This window comes from Lissotriton vulgaris, chromosome 3_1 (assembly GCF_964263255.1).
Source record: "Lissotriton vulgaris chromosome 3_1, aLisVul1.2, whole genome shotgun sequence".
NCBI lineage: Eukaryota > Metazoa > Chordata > Amphibia > Caudata > Salamandridae > Lissotriton > Lissotriton vulgaris.
Window position 1 is genome coordinate 2,052,193,976 of NC_141689.1, and position 18,530 is coordinate 2,052,212,505.

Sequence of the window (18,530 nt, forward strand, 5' to 3'; positions counted from 1 at the left end):
CACCTTGCTTCAAGTACCATCCAACAATGCAGCAGCACTCGAGAGAAGAGACACAAGAGTTAAAGGGATTAAGGTAAGCCCCGCTTAAGAAAAAATAAAAACTCAAAAGACCAAGACTTAGTGATATTTTTAGTGAGAGAAAAAGATTTTGTTTGGACTCGACATGAAAAAAGGAAACACTATTGTTTAAGGTAGGGAATGAAACTACATGGGGGTTTAAAAGCAGAAAGGATCTTTTTTTGGAAAAGTGAACACAGTTTGAGTGAGCGCCATTCCCAAAGAATCAAAAGACTACCCTCAAAAGCGAATCTTGAGAATGAAAGTTTAAAAAGACTTACTACAGGAATAAAGTGAAGCACTCACAGACTCATTGCGACACTTGATGTAGGAGAGTAGGGTCTGCTTTCCTATGGTCAGCCCACTTTTTGCTTTACTGGTTTTTCGACTTAATGTGGCTGTGGGCCTGCTAATCAGACCCACAGCCCAGCTGTGCTCTCTCTAAATTCAATACCATGTACTTTAGGTACATTATCAATTGGACATTGGGTCACCTTATGAGCCCCTGTACAGTGTACTATAGGTACCCAGGGCATAGGTGCATCCAAGGCCTACCAGGGGCTGCAGCATGTATTATGCCACCCCTGGCTGGCCACTCACATTGACACAACTGGCTGATCACTCAGCTGGGGCAAGGTTGTGTAATCACCCCTTGCTTAGGTGTAGTATACCTATACCTACCTTTACATATAGACACATATATACCTATAAGTCACTCCTATGGCAGAGGCCTTAACAATCCTGGAGGCAGAGTGCTTGGTTTTATGTGAGATGAGAGCTTGGTTTTATGTGAGATGAGGCTCTAGCATGAGCTGAGCCTGTCTGCAGCTTTCAGAACCATGTCCTTATAACTGTTCTATGATATAGCCATACCATATACTCTTAAGTGCATTATAATCCTCGCGGTTGAATGCTAACTCTGGTTTGGCTTTATCAAAACATGTCGTGTAAGGTGTCATACGCTTTGGAATACTACCCCCTTGCCAGTTCTGGCGACGGGGGTAGCATTCCACCCTTCTAGAGGGAGAAGACATGTTGTTCCTACTAATCCCGGTTAAAGTTAAACAGAGCCTCAGCATCACAAAATGGATGCTGCTGCCACAGACACAAGTCTGACCTCCTGCTGCTGGGAGTCTTTTTTTCAGCAAGGGAGGCTTGGACAATAGGTTTCCTGTCTTGGGAGGTGCTAGCACCACCCCAGACGCACAAGTTACTACTTGTGTAACGATATATCTGTAAGAGACATTAGTTAGTGATAGATTCCTTACCTTAGAATATCCCCAGGCGTCAGACTGGATCCGGAAACTTTTGCGTAGCAATACCCCTGCGCGCCGGTAGGCGTCGTCTGCGGCTCCGCGTCCGTCGTCGGCGTCGTGAGCGCCGGGATGACGTCGTCGGAGTACTTAGACTGCGCCCATGCGCGCTGACGTCAGTTCTTTTTTCCGCGCCAGCTAGCGCAGATCCGGAAGAAGCTCTACCCCCAGTCAATTTTTGACTGAAAATTTTTGATCCTTTTGATCTCTCTCTTTTTGTCGATTACTCGACTATCGGTGCCAGGGATGCCCGGGTTCAAGCCTTGTTCGAAGTGCGGTCGACTCATGTCGGTCACGGACCCCCATCGCCGGTGCCTGAAGTGCTTAGGCCTCGACCACGACGATCGATCCTGCTCCGACTGCCGGGCCCTGACACATAAAGATCGCCTCCCTTGAAGACATTGAGCTAACGAATGGGACCCTAAAAACGGCATTGCAATGGTTAACTTCTAATCATCTGAAGCTAAACGCCCACAAAACAGAGTTCCTTCTAATTTCACCAACAAGGAGCCAGGCAGAAATAAAGGAATGGACCAAGCTGGTGACAGCGTTGAACTGCACCCCGACTCTAATCAATTCTGCGAAATTGCTAGGAATCACTTTAGATGAAAACCTTGACATGAAAGCTCATATTAACGCAATGGCTAAAAGTGCCCGCTTCCACTTGAACTACTTAAGAAAATTGAAACCATTCCTCTCAGAGACAGATCTCAAACTTGCAATTCAATCCCTGGTTATCTCTAGGATCGAATATGGCTGCACCACCCTAGCTGGCCTACCAAAAACGTCCACAGCACCTCTAAAAGCTTGCCTCAACGCAGCTGCAAGACTCATCACGGGTTCAAGAAAATTTGACCATATATCCCCTCACCTGAAAGCTTTAAACTGGCTACCCGTTGAAGCCAGAATTCATCTAAAGATAGCGTGTATCACCCATAAAGCGCTCCACTACAACACACCAAGATACCTAGCCAAAAAGATTAAGCTATCGGGAGGTAACAGACCAACGAGGAGTACCAAGGATCTTCTGCTGCGACCAGCCTTTTTCAGAAAGAATTTTTTTTATGACAGAGCGTTCTCAGGAGCCGCCCCTAGAATTTGGAACTCACTCCCTCCAAACATCAGGAAGATTTAAGATATTGGAACATTTAAGCGAGAAGTGAAGAGCTTCATGATGTGCAAATATCTTACATAGGTCTATTGATCACGGTTACAAACAAGTGCAGCTCTACTTCTGAACATTCCCGCCATCAGTCAAGTGAAGCCATAACGAGAATAATGTGTAGGATTCAACGATTTGAGACTGGCGTCATTACTGAGGCAGGCATAACTACCTCATGTTAATGTTAATTTACATATTACCTCACATCGTAAAGCCATATAATCTTCTACCTCATACTGATTTGCTTAAATAGATGTGTTGTAGTTAACCGTAACCGACCACATAAGGCACAATGTTCATTCTGAGATATTTATATCTATACGCACCTCCCAAAGCCTTATAATTATCTACCTCTTACCTGTGTGATATGACTATCTACCTCAGTTCTATGTGTAGTTATATATATGTCTTTATATGTTAATCAGTAACATGCTCTCTTTTGTATGTGAAGCGCTCTGATACCCATGGGTCTTGTTCGCGCTATACAAAACTTTATAATAAATAAATAAATAAATAAATGAGACACTGCCTGGGGCACACAATGTGTCCCATGCATAGTCCGGTTGAAACCATTTGCTGGGGCACTCCAGCCCCAGCTCTGGCGCGAAAGTGGACAACGGGAAAGGGGTGTAACCACCCCCTTTCCTGGTCCCACCCATAGGAGGGACCTAGCAGGTAACCCAGACCCTTAGATTAGTATATAGGTAAGAGCTGAGTCTAGAGACTTTAGATTTATCCTGACTGAAACTTGAAACGAAACTCTGGACATTCAATATTCTACTTGAAGATAGAAGACTGAAGAATCTCCCTTGAGGTCAAGGAGTGAGCACCCTGCACAAGCAGACACCATCAAGCGATCAACGGTTTGCTCTGTCGTCGCTCCCGCCGGAGCCCAAACACGGAGCCTGAAAGACCCGGACTTCCAGACTTCCTTCAGCACGATCCACAGCCATAGCAAAGCTGAGACCCGTGGAGGCGACGCGAGTCGTGGGACCGGCCATCTTGGAAAGCCAGCTAATTGCTTTCCGTGCAACTTCTGAGGCACCCTCGAAGTTGTGCATTGGGGACTGAGAAGCCCCAGCCCCGAGCATCATCTGCACCAAAGACCAGCCCTTCACACTCCACGAGTGCCGCGTGGGGCCCTTTTGCATTTTCCTGCTCGACACGTCTGTCCGGTCACTTGCCCGTTGGCTAGTGGCCTCTGTGACGACGAACCTTTGAATTTCCACCGCTGGCCTGGTTGCTCCAGGCTGGCCCTTGCTTCCCTGAAAAGGAGAAGCCCATCAGACCTTGCTGGTCTGATCCAGAAGCAATCTTTGATTCCTGCGTGGGTTGCCTTAGCCAAGGCTCGTTGACTCCAATCCGGAGGCCGACACCGCCAACAGAGAGATCCTTCGTGGGACAGTCCGTGCCCAGCTCCTGGTCGTCGTCGACACCTCCTGGTCCACGTGGCTGCAGAGACAAGCTTCACGACATCACCTGATTGCTTCGCAACATCGCCTGGTTCCTTCCTGGTGACTGGCTAGTGACCCAGACTGTCCCCTCTGCTTTCAGGTACTCTTCATCCTCGATCCGCCCTTGGATCCAACCGGACACTTCTCTCCTGGTCGTCTGCAGCATCTTTCTTCAAGGCTCTTTAGGACTGAGCGACGAAACCAGACACACTTTGACACCTATGCACCCTCTTCCTGTGGGTGAGGTAACCCGAGAACTCCGGTGCTCCTGTGGGTATTAACTATCCTAGTGTCCCAGTTTTCAATAGCATTCTCCTAGTCCATCCGGAAGTGACCTAAAAGAACTAGTTTCCAATTCTTTCGTTCCCATTCTAACTCTATGGTTACTTGCGTGTGTGTAAAGACACTGCACACGCCTCCTGTGGGCCTCCTACTTCCTAGCCTTTGGTAGTACAGTGTAGCCCCAGAGATTCCCTAGGCCCTAGGCCTATCCTTTGTTCGTGACGTGGTTCTTATACCACTATTTTAGTATATGGTTTGACGTGCCCCTAGGGTGCTACTGTATATTGTGCAACTTATTGTATGATAATTAAGTATCTTGTTATGTGCTTGTGCCTCTGACCTCATAAAGGGTTCAGAGGGGTTGTGTTAGAAATAAATACATATATATTTTATATATAACCTGTGTGGTGTCCTTTCATTTGGTATTAAAGGGGTTACATATGGTAAAACAGCTGGCTTCACATGCCCTCTTGAGGTTAGCCTAAGACTGCTTTGTCCATGCTACCACTAGGATAGCTGGGTCTATAAGGTTGACTTTACAACCATCACCATAAGGGATGTTTGGACTGATACAGGGTGCCCTCTAGAATAGTGAAAATCACATATCAGGCCAACTTCTCACACATGAGACCGCAGATACTGTCTCAATCCTCAGGAAAATATAATACAGAAAATTTGCTAAAAGTCTAATCAGGTACTCCGATTCTTCCATTGAGTTTGGGATGCGAGATAACAGCATGAGTGACGTGCTCATCAACATCAATGTGTATATGTTTAAAGCTATGTAGCCTGGTTACTAACTTTTTTTACAGACTGCCATTCAAACTGTCCGACTCAGGCTCATGCCTACTTCCAATACCACACCAGGAAAAGAGCAGTTCATTCTCCACTGTTGGTTTTGCCCAATCAGGTAGGAGAGGTTTTTAATGGTATCAAACTCACCTATTCAAGAATGCATTCCAAAGACCACACTTTGAGCCTTTGCCTCCACCAGGATTTCCCCCGGTTTTCTCTTCCTTAATCCTCCTCCCCATGATTTAAGCCACTTTGCCTAGTGATTTTATTCAAGGCTGTTGCAGCAAGGTACAGATGGCAAGTGACTGCATTCTGCTCAAGTATTCACATGTTTAGACTTAAGGTGACTGCAAATATTTGGTGCCAGAAGAGCGCCAAAGAAGAGCAGAAATGCTTTCGAAAGGCTTCAACTTCCCGAGATGTCGCTGATTGACCAGAGAAGTCGGGGTGCATTGGGACCAAGGATGAAAACCGCTCCTTGGTGTAACAGAAGTGAGGCCAGCTGGCTCCGTGACACTTACGCACCTTCTCCGGAGAACAAAAGCGGTGGGCAGGGTTTGAGTCTTATTTGGACTTCTTAAGTTTCTTCTTTGACTTACCAGAATACTTTGCTGGCAAAGATGATCTTCTGGCAGAACACTTCGGGATGAGGCCTGCGCTCTTACTCTCCATTTGGAGCGGGAGCAACATGGAGCCTTCCAGTGCTTCGCCAAGTAGAGCTTTGCTTCACATTCTTAGATGGCCTTAGGATTTATCTGAGCAAAGCACACAAATGGCACACCTTGTGGCACAGACATGTTATTTTAGAGGATTTAATGTCCCTTGCTTACGGGAAAATTTATAGGAAAATCTCTTCGGATTGAAGAAAAAGTAGGAGGGGAGCTTTCGATGGGCATTCGAAGGAAGGAACTGCTGTCAGCATGCATGGGTGGCACATGTATGCAGTTGTGTTTATCACTTCCGGAGTGACATGACGTTAACAAGGAGTCGCAGGGCACCAGCTACCAGTGAGCAGGAGCATTGCTTTTAAGTTTCTGGATCCAGCCTAGCAACATTCACAAGGTGAGGAATCTGCAGTTAGAAGTATCCACCTAAAGCAATGTATGCACAAATGATATGTTATGTTGACTTGATTGATACCACATTAAATTGAAAGGACTATCAGGATCATTTTTCCATAATAAGATGTTGAGCTAAATGCCTTTACTCTCTTCTGCTACGCCCTGTGCCTCATACCAAGGAATTTTAAGAACTATTTAACTGGGCAATCTTATACCAGTTTTCAGTACACTAATGGCTATAAAATGTATCTTATGAAACAATATATTTAAGAAGATCATGTGTTAAAAAAAAACATGTAATAATAAATCTGTCTGAGCTTGATGGTCAGTAGACATGGACTAGGATAATGCAATGACTAACCAATATATTTTGATAAAACAGTAGGTAAAACTCATTAGTTAACATTTAATACCCAAATAAAACTTCTTTGTTTCAGATTTAAGTAAAACCTTTCATGGCGTTAAAAACGACATAATAAAGTGGTCAACCTCTTTTTCCAATTTTCTTTGATACTGCGGGTTAACCGACGATATAGTATTGCTGTCCAGATCTTGCATGAGTCTAAAGAACGCTAACTCATTAAATAAAACTTCTGAAATCTCGACAAGAAGGTCTTCTCCACAATCTTTCAGTTTTCTGCCAGCAAACTTCGCCAAGGAATCCTGTGAAAAGAAATAAAACCAAAGAGTTTCCTTCTGCTAAATGCTAATGAAAACATGAATCAAGATGCAATTAAGATGGATTCAAAACTGCAATAAAAAACAGACAAGAACAAGTCACTTACCTTAGTAATGCTCTTTCTGGTGGATACACTAACTGCAGATTCATTACCTTTAGAATATACCCCACGTACCAGACTGAATTCAAAAGCTTTCAGTAGTTCTCCAGTGCACCACCAGGCGGAGCCACGCAGTTCTGCGCTGTGTTTCCACCGTCCCAGAAACGATGGCGCGCAGTCGCATATAAGACCCACCACTGCACACTGACATCAGTTTTTTGGCTGGATTCTTTCTATGCCCTCAGACGCCGAGCATTGACCAGATGACGGTAGCATTGTGCTGATCCCTAACTTGGGATATTTTAGATGTTAAAAAAGAAGCCACTAAACGGAGCTGAGGAGTGGAAGGATGGAGAGAAATCGGAGGTTAGATAGAGATCCACCAAAAAGAGATTTATGGAAGATCCTTGAGAAAGCTTTCGACTCCCTCAAATGGGGTTACTTGTTCACAACCCTCGAGAGATATAAGCTAGAACCTGCCTTACTGCAGCTGACCCATCTACTTTATGCCAACCCAGAGGTGAGGGTGAAGGTGGGACCATAAGTCTCGGTTGTGATTCAAGTGCGGCGTGGGACAAGACAGGGCTACCCCCTGTCCCCCTCCTTTTCGCGCTTGCGATGGTACCACTGGCTGAAGCGTTGAGAACGTAGCTGTAAAACGGTATACAGCTGGGCGAAGGCACACACACAGTGTCACTGTACGCCGACCACCTGTTAATCTACCTAAGAGACGTCCACCAGGTGCCTGGACGTTAGGCTCCCACCCTTGAGGAATTCGTGTCCATTTCAGGTTTAAAAGTGAATGTAGCCAAATCTAAGCTATGCACCTTTCGAGAGGGATGCTACGACCCAGCACTTACGCTCAATGGCACGCGAGTGTAGTGGTGCAAGGACACATTTTGCTATTTAGGCATACAGGTGTACCGCCGACCGCTAGACTTCTTCAATGGTAATTTGGGCAGGGCGCTGACAGCAGTGAAATCCCAGATGCAGTTCTGGAGCACACTCCCTGTTGCAGTGGTGGGCAGAGTGGCGTTGGTTAAAGTGGTGGGTAGAGTGGCGTTGGTTAAAATGGTAGCCCTCCAGAGATTTCTGTACTACTTCGCCAATCTGCCCATCTATGTGGCCCCTTCCTTCTTCACGGCGCTGAAAAAAGCAGCAAGAGACTTTATCTGGGGTCCCAACCGACACAGAGTGTTGATTAAAAAACTATACTTGCCCACTAACCAGGGGGGCCTGGCGATGCCCAACTTTGAGCATTATTACCTGCATCGCAGCTACAATGGGTCAACCATTGGATGGCAGATCACCAGCGAGACGATACGGCAACCACGTACCCAGCCTGTACACTATCCCAGATCCTTGCGCTGCCCCATTCTGGCACGGGGACACAACCCTCGGAATCCCAATTACTAAATGTGGCCTATAGGTGCTACCGCAGAAGCCTGTACTTAACTCGGGACACAACACCCTATGCTCCTGGGCTCCCACTTGATGGTACCCCTAGAGGACAGACAATACTCATGAGTATCTAACTGCAACACTTGCATGAGGCCGGGATACAAAAGCTAGGAGACCTTACGGTGACGGCTCCCTCATCCCTTACACAACATTGTTGGAAAGAGACGGACTCCCCGCAGGGCAGTTCCTCCTGCACAGATCTCTGGTTGCCTTGCTCACGCGGAGGTGGGAAGACTTGGCGGTCGGGCACAAATGCACCTAACTGCAATATTTACATGTTATGGGATGTAGCAAACACCTGACGAGATGGTTTGCAGCTTCACTGCCCCTACATGCAGCGTTCAGTTCGAACCCCCTCAGACGAAAGTGGGGGCAGGACCTGGGCCGACCATTTTTGGATACAGCCTTCCCCAACCCGACAAATGAAAGGAACAGAAGAGTGCTGAGAATCAATGGACGTCCATTATGGAACAATTTTCTTGCAAAATATGCTTGCTTATGAAAAGTCAACCTGTCCTGATTGGGGGCAGTACAGTCAGTGTAATCTTAGGAGCACTGCAACAGAACATACACTCAATTACTGCAACAGAGACAACATAAACCCAGGCACAAGATGATTTTACTCACTGATAGAAAAATCAAAACCGGGGGCATGGCTTATGCAACACGACAAGATGGCAGGTGTTTGCTGACCTCTGTCGCTTCACGGAGCTAATGAGGGAGGTTGTGGCTGACTTGTGACATCGTTCTGCGTCGTCCTGGCTGAACGAGCCTCCTGATGTATAGTGGCACACATTGGTGACAAGGGGTAAGTTCGCAACCCACTTTTCGGCTAATTTCACTGCAGGCACGCTGCTGGAAAATATATCCTCCTGTGTGGCTCAATGGCGGTTTGCTATGGTGAGTTGTGATGCTCCATCATGGCATTGAATGTTCCTGTGCTACCTCAAGTTCCAGACATGTCAAGTTGAAGGAAGAATGCTGGACAATACATTGGCAGCTATAAATGACCATCTTCTGAGGCAAATGGAATGTCAATAGGAGCCTGTGAGGAAAGGTTCTAGAAGCGCTTTCTTGTGTTTAGAAGTGATTGAGGCAACTCTCACGGAACGCCATCGCCCCTGTCTTCTCTATGTCTTGCATATGTACAAGCTGCACTACTCCCTTATGGATGGAGACATTGTCTCATTAATACACTGCCTTCTCTGCTGGTCTTTATTGAAGCAGAATAAGCCTGGTCTTTTACAAATGCCTCGTGCTTGAGAGGATGCAAACAGATTTCTGTGCGTTGTGAGGAATTTTCTTTTGTAGTTACTTCACATCTTGGTCTTTATCTGCGAGTTCCTCCTCTTTATATTTTGCTACACACCATAATCCTGGTATCTGGGATTGCGTTGTGTCATTGATCAACACTGTCTGAAATATTTTTATATCCTCGCTGAACTCTACATCATTGAGCATATATCTTTATGGGAAGGATTTCTACTTATAAAAAACCTCCTCACCGACAATTTCATTTTATCAAGATGGCTAGTGAACTGCTCTCTCTTGCAAAAACATCTTCATCTAGTACTAAACCGAAAAGAGCCAAAAATGATCCTCCATCTCCGGTCCAGTCTATTTCTAATCCCGTTTTGGACTAATTTTTAGATCAACTATGTGTACTGAAACCCTTAATGAATACCACCAATGAAAAGCTTCAACTGATTGAGGACCGATGGATCAGCATGAAAGGGAAAATGTCTGAAATGGAGCAACGTATAAGCAACCTTCAAGATGTGGCAACTAAAGTACCCTTATTGGAGCATGACATTTACAAGCTTAAACTCCTTACAGAGGATTTAGCAAACCACAATAGAAGGAACAGCCTTCGGCTGTATCATCTACCTGAAAATGTTCAGGGTCCGGATCTCTTTTCTTTTTTAAAGAAATTTCTGTCTGACCTTCTCAACCTTCATTCTTCAACTCCTCTCAATATTTAGCATGCTCATCATCTTGTTTGTCCTCAACCTCACTCCAACAAAACACTTGGTATTAATTATGCTTTTCCTAGGATTCATTGACCTGATGCATGTATAAAGAGTTGGCAGAGAAAAACGCTGTCTTGTCTGGTCTGGATATAAGATCTTCATCTCACAGGATCTTTCGAACGCTACCAATGCCAGACGTAAAGAATTCCTAGCTCTACGCCCGCAATTAAGATCTATGAACATTCGTCTCCTGCTTCCTAACTCTTGGTAGCTCAGCGTAGCCCCAGCGATTCCCTAGGCCTACTCACTTTTCTTGTAGTGGTCCTTATACCACTATCTTAGTACATGGTTTAGCGTGCCCCTAGGGCCCTACTGTATTTTGTGCAACTTATTGTGTTCTGATTAAATATCTTGTGTTGTGCTTGTGCCTCTGACCTCATTAAGAGTTTAGAGGGTTTGTCTAGTAATAAATAACATATATATGTAATATATATCCTGCGTGGTGTCCTTTCATTTGGTATTAAAGGGGTTACATAAGGTAAAACAGCTGGCTTCACATGCCCTCTTGAGTTTAGCCTAAGACTGCTTTGTCCATGCTACCCCTATGATAGCTGGTCTATAAGGTTGACTTTACAACCATCACCATAAGGGTTGTTTGGACTGGTGCAAGGTGCTCACTAGAATAGTGATCATCATATACCAGGCCAACTTCTCACAGCCATCCTTTCTCAAAAATCTTTGAAATTACAAATTGAATCAACTGAAAATGATACGAGTGGACGTTGGGTAATACTTCATGCCACGGTCAATAATAAACTTGTCACCTTCTTCAATGTTTATGGACTGGTTAAACCTGGCCCGGATTTTTGACACAATATATAAGAACATTAGTTACTTACCTGTAATCTGTGGTTCTCCAGTATTGATGTCTTTCATAGATTCACATGCCTGAATCATTCCCAGTCGTCGGAGTGGGAGTCCCATGGTACATAAAATAAAACAATCAGGCACATAATAACCAAAAAACCTTGGTAACATAAAACCAGGAAGTAAAGTAGCCCAAAGCTACCAGGAAAAAAGTTCCACATCTATGACTATCATAGTCATTATACATAGTCCAAACTGCAGCCAATCAGGCGACAGCACCCACCAGAATGTTCTCCTCAGAGGCTCAGGCTCTCAGATTTTCTCACACAAGAGTGTAACCAAGAGATAAGAGCATAAACCAGCTTCTAAGAGGAGGTGGGCGGGTTGCATGTGAATCTATGAAAGCCACCAATACTGGAGAACCACAGATTACAGATAAGTAACTATTGTTCTTCTCCAGTATTGGGGTGTCTTTCAAATATTCACATGCCTGAATCAGAGAGGATAGCAGTACCCAAATAATGCTTGGAAGACACTATTTGTAACATAAACATGCATATAGAAAGCATATGCAATCACATACTAAGAATGCCTTAATTATGCATAAATATATATAAGCTTGCAACCAATGGGAATGCTATTATATTTTAAGCATGATAATATGCGTCAGAGAAGCAATACAGAGGAGGAGGAGGGAAAACAGAGGCTCTCCTTATTTGAAAAGATTGCGGAGAACTGCTTGTCCCACTGACATATCAGCAATGCCGGCAGTCTCTATACAGTAGTGCTTGGTAAAAGTGTGTCTGCTGGACCAAGTCGCTGCTCTGCAGATTTTTTGAAGAGGAACACCAGCAAAGATAGCAGTCGAGGAAGAAACCGCCCTCGTAGAGTGCGCTCTTGGAGTTGTCTGCAAAGGTCTTCCAGCTTGTTGATGTCTAGTCAATAGCGGCGGAAATCCAACGAGCTATGGTCTGTTTAGACACTGCATGTCCTTGCCGTATTCTTCCGTAGGCAACAAACGATTGATCTGTTTTACAAATGGTAGAGGCCCTTTGCAAATAGAACTTAAGACATCTTCTGATGTCAAGGGTATGCAACGCCCTTTCGTAGGGGATTGCGGATTAGGAAAAAATCTCTTTAAGATGACTGGTTCGTTAAGGTGAAAGTCCGAAGGCACCTTCGGCATAAAACTGGGGTTTGTGTGTAGCACCACAGAAGTGGAAGTGAACTGCAGAAAAGGTGAATTTATGGTGAAAGCTTGAATGTCGCTGACTCTTCTAGTTGAAGTCAAGGCCAGTAGTAGAGATACCTTCCAGAATAGAAATTTGAAATGCACTCTATGAAAGGGGTGCCGTATGAGCTGCGCTAGTACCACATTGAGATGCCAGGATGGAGGCGGACAACGGACAGGAAGAAACATCCGAAATAGCCCTTTAAAAAATTGTTGTATTATCTTTGACGAGTAGAAACAATTGGAACCATCTTGTCGGAACCTTGAAATGGCTGCCAAAAAGACCTTTAAAGTTGAATGATAAAGGCATGATCTTGCTAAATATAAGAAACAAGCATTTGCAATGCAATAGGTCTCGCAGCATTAAAGTTTGAGTTATTGGCATTGGGTATGACAATGCGTTGCATAAAATTTTTAGCATACTTTGAATTGGTGAGCAGTTTGAGTGTGTGCAAGAGTGCTGTTGCTCACAGCTGTTATTATTCACGCAGATCTAATGATGCACCTCACGCACGGGGCTGACGCAGTTATTATTCACAAAGCTCTGATGATGCACCTCAGGCACGGGCTCACAGCTGTTATTATTCACACAGCTCTGATGATGCTTCTCAGGCACGGGCTCACAGCTGTTATTATTCACACAGGTCTGATGATACACCTCACGCACGGGGCTGACGCAGTTATTATTCACACAGCTCTGATGATGCACCTCAGCCACGGGCTCACAGCTGTTATTATTCACACAGCTCTGATGATGCACCTCATGCACGGGCTCACAGCTGTTATTATTTACACAGCTGTGATGATGCACCTCACGCACAGGGCTGACGCAGTGCAGCATCTTCGCTAACTGCGCTGCGCTGCATGAACTCTTTGCAAATATACCCCTAGTTAAGAATGTTGGGAGGATTATTTGCGAACATCGCCTAAGGCCCATTAATTAAGAGGCAATCGCCTGATTGCACAGCCGTTGTCTTGTGAACTCGCATAGCTCGCCACAACCTACCTGTCAATCAAAGACGAAGCTGCACAGCAACAGTTCCCAGTGAGGCCGAATTGCACATGATGCATGTGCCCAAGGTCACAGGAGGCGTCAGATGAGAGCAGAGAAGACTATAGCGACGGATCGCGCAGTCCAACCCTTTCATACGCGCGCGTTAATGAGTGATGTGAGTAAACCACTATGGGATTTATTTACAAGCCCCTTGCGATGCCGGTAAGTCACTTTCTCCCATATTAAACATGACTCACTTGCAGCGCAGGGTGCCTGTAAATAAGCCCCTATCAGTGCACACGCACTCATCTTTAGCAATCCCACATTTCGAGTCCGCACTTGACGCTGCACTCCCTGAGCCCCTGCACGTCCCGTAGTTTATGAGTAGTCTGTAATACGCATTGGTAATAATGTTACAATCAACAATATAATCATTTTGCTGTAGCACACGTACAGCTGAGTGACGTAAAAAACCAAAAGCTGTTTCATAAACGACCTGCAAGCAAAATAATCCAGCGATCTGGCATTACTCTTGGAGGCAATTAGGTGTGTTAGAATTCTGGGTTTAAATTTAAACTCAACATCCCATTATGAGGATAAAAGCGTTTTCCACCAAATCACAATTTCGACTGTTAAAAGAAAAACAGCGACTTTTCAAAATACTACAGAGGCAGAAAATAAAATAACCATTTGAACTAAGGAAGCGCCCAGCCTTGCAATATTTTTCAGGAAAGATTTTAGGATCTAACCAGAGCAAAGAAAATGTTCCATAATTGAGTGGTCATGTTCCTGCGTATATCTCGGTAGAAATCGTACGACTCGATTAGCGAGCATTTGCAATGTTCTCATCCGAGAATTATGCCTTACATGGGCTTGGTTCAGAAAAGGGGGTGGTGATGGACAGAGTATCTGAATTAAGCAGAACACTCGTACCCAGTCAACAGATCAGGGCTTGATCCATCACCGTTTTTTTAGCTCACTGCACCATCCCAGCTCAGAACCTGGCTACATGCAAATTAGGATGTCCCTGGCCCAGTGCATCATGGGAACAGGGCAGACCAAACTACCAAGCCAATTCTCTTACTTCAGATACTCTGTCCATCACCACCCCCTTTTCTGAATCGTTACATGGGTTTGGCACACTTGTGCACAGGTGGCAATATAGGGTTACCGATGATGTAATAGGGCCGCAGGTCAAGCACGCCCTAGCGTTTAGAAAGTGGTGTCACCAGAACCCTGGGAGGGCATTATTTGACCCCAATTCATTCGTGTCTCCTGAGGCGGAAGCCGGGAGCTAGGCCATCACCAATTTTAACAATTTGAGTGTCACTTTAACTCTGCTTTGTTTAAAAATACTGTTTAAGTCACCTACCTCAACCCACGTTGCTGGAAGCACCCGCGCAGCGGATATTAGCGCTGACTCGGACTCTAAGCAACAAAAAGGCTTCCCCCGCCGTCACCGGCGCGAAGCACGGACACGCCCCCTTGACGAGGTCACGCCCTCTTGCCACGCTTTTCTGCTCTACAAAAATGTGCCTTTTCCGGACGTGCAGCGGACGAGCGCAGCGGGCGCGCCGTCGGCGCGCCTAGGGCAAGCCCGTATGTGCCCGTCCGTGCCACGGCCGGGCCTAGGGCCTGTCACGCTGTCCAACCCACGGTATGTACTAATCTAATACCTACTTTCACCAGAGATAAGATTCTCTCCCTAAATCATGATAATAATCGTTGTCACAATATGATTGACGTGGAGAAGTGGTTAGGACCATCATGCTGTTACACTTGCAGAACCCTCCTTACCCCGGAGAAACAGTCATCCACTATGGAAGGCGCGACCTCTCTCCGAGGAGCTTTGATCAATGCCAGGTCAATATGCAAGAATGGGGCGCATGTTCATGACCTAATCACGGAGAATGATATCGACATGCTATTTGTAACGGAAACTTGGCTAAAATCATGGTGCAACCCGATTATAGCCCAAACAGTCCCCCAAGGCTACCTCATCCAGAGGACCGATAGACAAGAACAGAGAGGGGGTGGCTTAGCCATCATTCACCGGGACTTTATGAAATGCTCCACGTTCGAACTCTCGGACGTAAAGGGGGCAGAAAGCATGGGCTTCTGTATTCAGATAAATAAGGAGAACACCTTTGCTGGTGCTCTAATTTATCGTCCTCCAGGACCTCAGAACGGTTTTTTCGAAAGCTTTGAAGAGGCACTCAGCACTTTAACTCTGAAATACGCCAATTTTACAGTATTAGGCGACCTAAATTTCCACCTCGATAAACCCAACGACCCTAATACAATATGGCTCAGTGATCTAACTGATGTCCTGGGGCTGGAAATATTGACTACAATGCCTACACACAAAGCAGATATATTATAAAACAGGGTTGAACCCAAATAGTCAAAGGGACCTGGGTATTGAATTGTTATAAACAGAGGGGTCCCCAACAGATATGGAGTAGGTGAAGGATAGGGAAAATCAAGAAATCTTTCAAAAGATTAAGAAGAAAAAATCAAACTTATTCTAGAAATGCAGTGTTTTATTCACCATGCATTTATGTCATCATAGTCAAATAGTACACATTACACAATAGGATTATAATTGGTTCCTGTGCCCATAGAGAGAAGGAGGGGGAGGGGGGACGATAGTAAAGTTAACAGAAAAGTTGTGACTCACTTTACATTCAATAAACACAAAGAACATATGTTAAGATTCAAGTTTAAATTCTGAATGATCCATATCCCAACAGGGTCATATACAAAATACAGAAAGTCCGGAATTTTTCAAAAAAGGTCAAGCTCCTATGAAGCCGTACAAATCACGCTGGTAATAGGAGTTGAGAAGGGGTAGATAGCAGTCTACGTTTCGACCCAAGGTATTGTAGGATAGTTGATCCTTACAGTGCGGGTCTTCTTCAGGACATGTGGGGGTGGGGGGTGGGCAAACCTCCTGCTGTGTGATGCAGGTCTAAGTGTGATACGAATGATCACAAATTTCAGTCGTTCGATTGCAACAAGTGAAAGGTTCGGACATCGGCCGGGAAAGGGGCGGGCTGGACAAAATCAACAGTCCGTGTCCGTAAGCGCAAGGCTTTCCGAGTCGACAGGGGTATCTCAAAGTCGATGGCGTCTCCCGTAACCCGGCCGATTTCCTGATCACAGGAGACGCCATCTACATCAAGACACCCTCCGTTACAAGGCAGGACTAGTGCCTACGGACATGGACTGATTGAAATAGTCCAGCCCCTCTTGAAAATAAGGCAACTCCCTTCCGAACCTTTCACTTGTTGCAATCGAATGACTGAAATTTTCCTCCACGGACAGTTGTGATCATTCGTATCACACTTAGACCTGCATCACACAGCAGGAGGTTTGCCCACCGCCCACCCCCACATGTCCTGAAGAAGACCTGCACTGTAAGGATCAACTATCCTACAATACCTTGGGTCGAAACGTAGACTGCTATCTACCCCTTCTCAACTCCTATTACCAGCGTGATTTGTACGGCTTCATAGGAGCTTGACCTTTTTTGAAAAATTCCGGACTTTCTGTATTTTGTATATGACCCTGTTGGGATATGGATCATTCAGAATTTATACTTGAATCTTAACATATGTTCTTTGTGTTTATTGAATGTAAAGTGAGTCACAACTTTTCTGTTAACTTTACTATCGTCCCCCCTCCCCCTCCTTCTCTCTATGGGCACAGGAACCAATTATAATCCTATTGTGTAATGTGTACTATTTGACTATGATGACATAAATGCATGGTGAATAAAACACTGCATTTCTAGAATAAGTTTGATTTTTTCTTCTTAATCTTTTGAAAGATTTCTTGATTTTCCCTATCCTTCACCTACTCCATATCTGTTGGGGACCCCTCTGTTTATAACAACTACACACAAAGCAGGCCATATCTTAGACTGCATTTGTACCAATATTAAAACCCTAGCCGTTGAAACTCCCCTGATTCAAACATGGACCGACCATTGGCTGATCCCCCTTCAAACTGACGATAAATAAGAAAAGGTCCAACACAGCCAACTTAAAAATCGACGTCCAGATACAGAGAGACTGGAAAAAACTTGCGAACTCCCCCAATCTGCACCTCATTGCTGAGGACTCTAAACCGCCCCTGACTGGAAGTACCGAAACAGACTACAACAACTTCTGTAAATGGATCACAGACTTCTGTGGACCTGCTAACTCAGAAAAAATGAGAAAAAAACTGAACAAAAAGTCCTCCGCCTGGTTTTCCCCCCCTCTAAAGGATAAACGTTCAGAGGTTAGAACCCTAGAAAAGAAATGGCGCCATACTTATGATACAACTGCACTTCTCGCCTATAAAACCGCCAGAAAACAATATCATGCAATGATAAAGAGCGCTAAGAAAGATCACTTTCTAGAAGTCATCAATCTGTCTAACAACAAAATCTTCAGAATAGTTGATTTCATGAACCCCAGAATCCTTAGACAAGAGATTCCGCCCTCACTTGCACTATGCAACTCCATAGCAAACTACTTTGAACACAAAATACTAAATCTTATCAAAGACTTCCCAGATTCTCCAGAATCCCTCTCTTATGAAAATTTACTACCAACTAATAGGAAATCTCAGCTAAATAAATTTACCCCGGTCAGCCTCGACGAAACTCGTCAAGCTATTCTCTCCAGCAAGTCAGGCTCCCCATTTGACCCGTGCCCCCCTCTGCTGCTTCGCGCTTTAGTGGACACGGTCAATCCAAGTATAAACGCTATCATCAACTCCTCTCTGGCCACTGCCGCCATTTCATCTGAATGGAAACTTGCAGCTGTAAAACCTCTGCAGAAAAAACCCCTAGCCGACCCCACCACGCTCTCCAACCTTCGCCCAATCTCACTGCTCCCACTGCTGTTCAAACTTACCGAAGCGGCGGTAAACAAACAGCTGACCAGATATCTGGAGGAAAACCACCTCCTACACCCCAGCCAGGCAGGTTTCAGAGCTAAACACTCTACGGAGTCAGCTCTTCTACATACAGTGGAGACACTCAAGATGGCAATGGATCAAGGAAAAAAGGCCGTCCTGATCCTGCTTGATCTATCGGCGGCATTTGATACGG

At 45.1% G+C, this 18,530-nt stretch overlaps 1 protein-coding gene across 8 annotated transcripts in view; it reads right to left on the bottom strand.

The window, feature by feature from the left end:
* The window catches only part of PCM1 (pericentriolar material 1), a 1,333,387-nt gene that overhangs the window by 303,953 nt on the left and 1,010,904 nt on the right, over nucleotides 1-18,530 (bottom strand). For all 8 annotated transcript variants that reach the window (XM_086962572.1, XM_086962571.1, XM_086962570.1 and 5 more), the window contains one exon: nucleotides 6,614-6,787. In XM_086962572.1, the coding sequence (XP_086818698.1) occupies nucleotides 6,614-6,787 (174 nt within the window). The remainder of the gene's footprint in view (nucleotides 1-6,613; nucleotides 6,788-18,530) is intronic.